At 45.3% G+C, this 6,228-nt stretch overlaps 1 protein-coding gene across 1 annotated transcript in view; it reads left to right on the top strand.

The window, feature by feature from the left end:
* The window catches only part of LOC107116292 (deleted in malignant brain tumors 1 protein-like), a 149,372-nt gene that overhangs the window by 34,259 nt on the left and 108,885 nt on the right, over window positions 1-6,228 (top strand). The window contains 2 exon segments of the mRNA XM_015418191.1: window positions 2,304-2,615; window positions 5,432-5,455. Coding sequence (XP_015273677.1) covers window positions 2,304-2,615; window positions 5,432-5,455 — 336 coding nt within the window.

Below are 6,228 nucleotides of genomic sequence, written 5' to 3'. Positions count from 1 at the left end.
AATTGATTTACACTGAAGAGAGACGGTTGATGTCAAGACCACTGATCTGGCTCTGTACTGACTCAGAAGCCTCTGAAGAGCCTCAAGAGCCAGACATGGTCTGGGGGACAGCAGACAGCTCTGGAAGGCCCCTGCAGGGCAGATGTCCCTGGCTTATCTGCTTCAGAACTTGTCTCTGAGAAATCTGCAGTGGGAGATCCTCCAGAACTTGCCCCAGAGGAGCCCACAATAGGTGTCAGCTCGCTGACATAGGTGTCCGCTCCTCTGCCAGAACTTCCCTCTGTCCCCCCAGGCCCTACAGTAATTAAGCACTAGTCCAGGACTTGGTCCACAAGCCCACCAGAATCCACCTCTATCTGGCTGGAGCAGTGGAGGCAGAGGGCTTGGGTCAAGATGGCCCAGCAAAGATGCAGTGCCAAGCTAGCAGCCCTTTCTCCACCTCCCGGGACAGAGCATAATGGATGCAATCCTTTGTAGGATTCTGGCCCCAGTTAAACCTCGCAAGATGAATCCCAGGTGCTGTTTCCACAGCAGATGGAGCTGCTGTCCTCTCAGTCTATATAAGCCCTGAGCTAGGTAGGGGAGCTTGCTGGTTCAACTGGTCTGCTAGGTGCAAGCCTGTGTTTTAGCTGCAGCTTCTTACTTCCAGCTCTGGTTGAGGCTCTGCCACTTGAGGACACTGGACTGGCACTGCCTACAGAATACAGGACAATTGAGTCATTGTTTCAGTACTGTGTACTCTGAGTGACAATCCCTGTAAGATTTCTTACCCATATTTTCTGGGAACCTTTAGCCTGAGCTAACAGTTGGGAACTTCTGCACACAGAATAATGTTTCATTTTCCTTCATGTAAATTTGGAAAGTTAGTGATACAAAATTGTACTGGCTGCATTGGTCCAGCAATGTGAACATATATAGGGCCATGGGATGGAGGAGGAGGTAACACAGCTCTGCAAAAGAGCCATTTCCCCCAATTTGCCTGCCCCCCCCAGGGAAGGTGAAGAAAGAGCCTGCTCAGCCAGCCCCCTGCAGTGCAGTTTGGCCAAGCACCACAGTTGCGAGATGGGCAATGTGAGTGCCTCCTTCTCTGTGTAGTGCAAGTGAGGCCAGGCTGGGCATATCCTTTATGGGGTGGGGCTGGGAGCATCCTTTGCCATGCTGGGTTGGGTAGGCCAGGCATGTCCTTCACTGTGCCAAGTGGGATGCCAGCCCAGGCATATCCTTCCCTCACATTTCACAGGATGAGGGCCACTGGCTTGCAGTGGTGGCAGATTTTCCCCACTCGTTGTTTTGGGCTAGGGTAGACTCAGAAAAAAGTGGAGGCAGATAAGTCCTCCAGGGTGTTAGCCCACAGAGACTTTTCTCAGTGGCCAGTTCACCCCTGCAAGGCTAATGAACTCAGTTTATGCCCTCCAGTGGGCTCATATTGACAAAAAAGTGAAATTTTGACTGCCTTCTCTAACTGCCTATGTAAGTTGAAAGAGAATGTAGGTCGAGCAGTTTCTAAAGTAAGGTTAACTTATGGACATTAACCTATAATTGAGAATATGTTCATATAGGGTTGCCAAGTCAAATCTTCTTACCAGCGGGGGAGCCTCGCCAGGCTCCGGGAGCCGTTCTTCGACGTGCGCGCGCGCGCCGCCAGCACATCACCAGAAGTGACGTGTGATGTCAATCATGTTGAAGGCGTGGCCCCGATCATCGGAGGGAAAACCATAGAGTTTTCCCTCCAACGATCGGGGCCATGCCCCCAACGTGATTGACGTGGTTGTGTCACCTCCAGTGACGCAGCCATGCTGCGCTTCAGGGGGCGGAGTTCCCCCCGGGGCCCGATTCCGCGGCGGTGGAAACCGGCCCTCCGAAGCAGGGGTTTACCCACCACCCGCCCCCACTTGGCAGCCCTATGTTCACATCAAACAACTATTTTTTAAAATATATATATACTTTTCACGGGACAATAAATACCTGGTGATGTTTATTTCTTATTTACTCAATACCTTCAATAGTTTTTTAAATCAAAAATTAAATACTGTTTTTAATGGTGGCTTGTATTATTATGTTTAAATATACATAAGATACAATGTTCTAAAGAGTCTTTGGATAAGATAAAATAATAATTTTCTTTTATTCATATTCCAACCAGACAATGAGTTTCTCCCTTTAAAATTATTTTTGTCTCTTCACATTGAAACAAAAGGCAATTTTTTTGTTGTATAATTCTTCCCATTCTCTTGAAAAGAAAATCAGTAGATGAGAGCACAAACTATCACTTCTAAAAAGAACTATCTGTTTATTGTTCACAGATGTTCCCTTGAGATTGGTCAATGGATCAAACAAATGTGAAGGTCGACTTGAAGTATATCACGATGGAAGGTGGGGAACCGTCTGTGATGATGCTTGGGACATAGATAATGCACGTGTTGTATGCAGGCATCTGAATTGTGGACAAGCTCACTCTGCTCAAATCGGTGCCCATTTTGGCCAAGGCTCAGGTGACATTTTCCTAGATAATGTAGAGTGCATAGGGAATGAATCCTCTTTTGCTCAGTGCTCACATCGTGGATGGAAAATCCATAACTGTGATCATAAAGAAGATGCTGGTGTTACATGCTCAGGTACTGTTCTGTTCTTTCTTTTTTAAATAGAATGTTTTCCTATTCCTTTCAGTCAGTTTAAATGATAAATTCAGATAAAAATATCATGTATCAGAATCAGCTGCTTGTTGATTGACTTACATCTAATAGAATTTCAGTTTCAATAGGGGAAGATCAGATTATGATACTGTTACTATTGGTAAAATCCATCCATTGAGAAACACATAGAAGGAGCCTTACTATGGCTTTTAGGAATTCTGAGGAAAATAATAAAACTGTCCCTTTCCCAGAACAAAGTTTGAGTTCAGTGGCACTTTTAACACCAACAAAGTTTTATTCAAGGTATAAGATTTCATGTGCACACACACTTCTTCAGATACATTGAAACAGAAAGTACGTGTGTACATGAAAGCTTGTACTTTGAATAAAATTTTGTTGGTCTTAAAGGTGCCACTGGACTTGAACATGACTACCCACCTGACTTTGTCCCTTTCCCAGTCAGCCTTTGGCTATGCCCAGCCCATTATCCCGGCTGGCCATTACCCAGACTGAGATATCTATTTCAGCAATGGCTTCTAATTGCTCTGCTTGGTTATACAGGCTAGTGGACTTGCAAGCAGCAATTCCTATGGATTGTCCTCCTTCATTGGCAACAGTGTGCTGAAACAGGAAAGGGTTCCTGCACATAATGTCATAAGAGGTTAATGACATTATGTGCAGGAAAATAGGTACAGAAATACCTATACTGATGACTTAATTACTGATTTATCTGACTGAATGTATTTATTCCAGCCAAACAATCATTGTAAGACTTACATAAGCAATACAAACATATGCTCCAAAGGTGTCCCCCCACGGGTTTCAAATTCCTGTGCTTTGTTTTGCTTTTTTGCGGTTCCGGATTATTGGGACCCTTTATTTTCCAATGTGGAAAAAACTGAAGGTCTGTGGTCTGTGCCAGCTGTTTATAAAGATAATGGCACCAAATTTGCACTGTGCACAGTTCTAATCTAAAGATCCCCAAGTTTTATGTATAATGGAGGACCAAGGGTTTCAAATCTTGCAGGCCCCTGAACAAGGTGCCCCCGGCCAACATACTGGCAGAGGAAAAAAGGACTCTGCCCCACAAAGGAAAGAGAAGGAGCCAGCCAGAACTGAAGTGGCTGTTTTTCAACCAAATGTCCCCAAAGTAGTAGGGGAGCTGGTGCCACCTGTCCACTAAAGTCCCTCCCCCCCCCATTTCAAGTGAATTGGACCATGGACTCCAACTCCAAAGGTCCCTGAAAAAAGTGCCTTCAGCATCCTACTTGCAGAGGGGAAAAGGGCTCTGCCTCCACAAAGGAGGGAGAGAAGTAGAGGGAGTCAGCCAAAGTCACAGCTCTGCCCAGCCCTGAGTCTGGCTTGTGCTGGCTGGGAGCCACCTTCCCCAGGCCACTGTCCAGGGAAATTCGGAGTGTGTGTCTGTGTGTGCCTGTGTGCCTTCTGCTCATAGTTAACCACAAACATGAAAAACTATATGATTTCATTTTTTAAATTTATACTTTCAGTTTCTATACCACCCTTCCCAGGGTTCACAGGGCTCAAGGCAGTTGACAACAAAAATACAATGTAACAAAAAAACCCCACACAATATAAAACCAAAAATAAAACAAATAAGTTAAAGTTAAAAGAACATCAAATGGTGGCAAAGTAGATATGTATTACTGTACCGCAAGTGGGAAAAGCAAGGTGTTGGGGGGGGGAGTGCCAGATAATACCCATTGCTGTCCTCAACCAAACACCTGGTGGAACATGTCTGGCTTACATGCCCTGTGGAACTCCTTAAGGTCCCACAGGTCATGCACGTTATTTGGTAGAGTGTTCCACCAGGTACAAGCCACAGCTGAAAAAGCCCTGGCTCTGGTCGAGGACAGCCGGACATCTTTAGGGGTAGGGATCATAAGCAGGTTATTTCCAGCAGAGCATAAAGCTCTTTGGGGGACATACCAGAGCAGGCAGTCCCGAAGTTACATAGACCCCAGAGTGCTCAAAACCTTAAAGGTCAATACCAAAACTTTGAACCTGACTAGGGTTGCCAAGTCTTTATGACTCACCGGCGGGGGAGCATTGATTCGGTCTGGGAGCTGATGAGGGATGCGCGTGCGCCGCCAGAACCTCACAGGAAGTGACGCACGATGTAGAGCATGTTGGGGGCGTGGCCCAGATCCATATGGTTCCCCCCCCCAATGATCTGGGCCACGCCCCCAACATGAGCGACGTGGCTGCGTCATCTCTGGTGATGCAGCTTCGGGGGGTGGAGTTCCCCCCAGGGCCTGATTCCGCCGCGGCGGAAATCGGGCCTCTAAAGCGGGGGTTTCCCTGCCCCCACTTGGCAGCCCTAAACCTGACCCAGTACTCTACTGGGAGCCAGTGCAGCTGGCTGAATATGTGTGGACCATGATGTCCCAGTCAGGACCAATGCTGCCGCATTCTGGACCAGCTGGAGTTTCCGGATCAGTCTCAAGGGCAGGCCAGCATAGAGCGAGTTACAGAAATTCAATCTTGAGCTGACCATCATCTAAATCTGGAAGTGCATAAAAATCCTGGGTCTGTATAACCATTCTGGAAAATCACAGTAGCTACTCAAAATAACAATTTTTGTGTATGTTTGGTTTGGGAATTCCAGAATGCACATCCTTAGTTACTGAAGCTACTTTATATAAGACTACAGAAGTGATATTCTGGCTGCTGAATAGTGGTAGAGAACTGTGCATCCTGACTGCTCTGCACATACAGAGTTGAATTGGGGCATTTATTTTTCTGAATATATATCAATATTATATATGTATTCTTTACAGGTGACACAGGACAGAAAGGTTCTGGTAAGTTGATATGCTTAGCTTACTATTTAACTAGTTACAGTGAGATCCCAGCTAGGGACTATTCTTTTAGGAAAGATAACATATCTTTTAAACAGATCAGATTATTATATATGTACTTTTTGAAGTGGTTCACACATTGATCGGATACATAGATGGATTATTTCTATGGACATGAGACATTCTAAAGAAGTTAGACTAGGCTAGAAACTACAGCCTACATCAGCTATGAAAAAATATCTGTGTGCACTGAATAGAAATGAGCATAAGTGCTTTTCCTTTCCATGGATGAGTATGGGGATTCTGTATTTTCCAACTGAGGTGAGTTAATGAGGACTCGGTGCTTCCATCATGTACAGCTCTCCTGCTCTGCTTTTGGTGATGGCACTCATGTATCAGAGCACACTGTCCATTACCCAGGATGGGAAGCCAGGTGAGCTCTCATTGGTGGCTTCCAGTGTTTCCATCTGAATTCATAGCATTGCTGTGACCAAGACAAGGAATAAACGTCTCCACTGAATCCTATGCATTTTTCTGTCCCACGTACAACAGTGTGCATAGGAAAATACATGCTATGCTTTTCAATTTATAGCTCATATTAATCCATTAATTATTATTGCTCAGGTATCTGCATAGAAAATACTAGTGCCTGACTTTTTTACTTTATCATTATTGTTGTTTAATAAAACAATTTAATTTTGTTGTTTGAAAGCATGATCCTGAGGGCTGCTGAGGCAGAGGTGGCCAGCCACTAATGCATATGTGACTGTCAGCAG

This window comes from Gekko japonicus, unplaced genomic scaffold, assembly GCF_001447785.1.
Source record: "Gekko japonicus isolate JY-2015 unplaced genomic scaffold, Gekko_japonicus_V1.1 scaffold2340, whole genome shotgun sequence".
Lineage (NCBI taxonomy): Eukaryota > Metazoa > Chordata > Lepidosauria > Squamata > Gekkonidae > Gekko > Gekko japonicus.
Note: the sequence above shows the minus strand (reverse complement) of the source record. Positions and strands in the feature narration are given on the sequence as shown.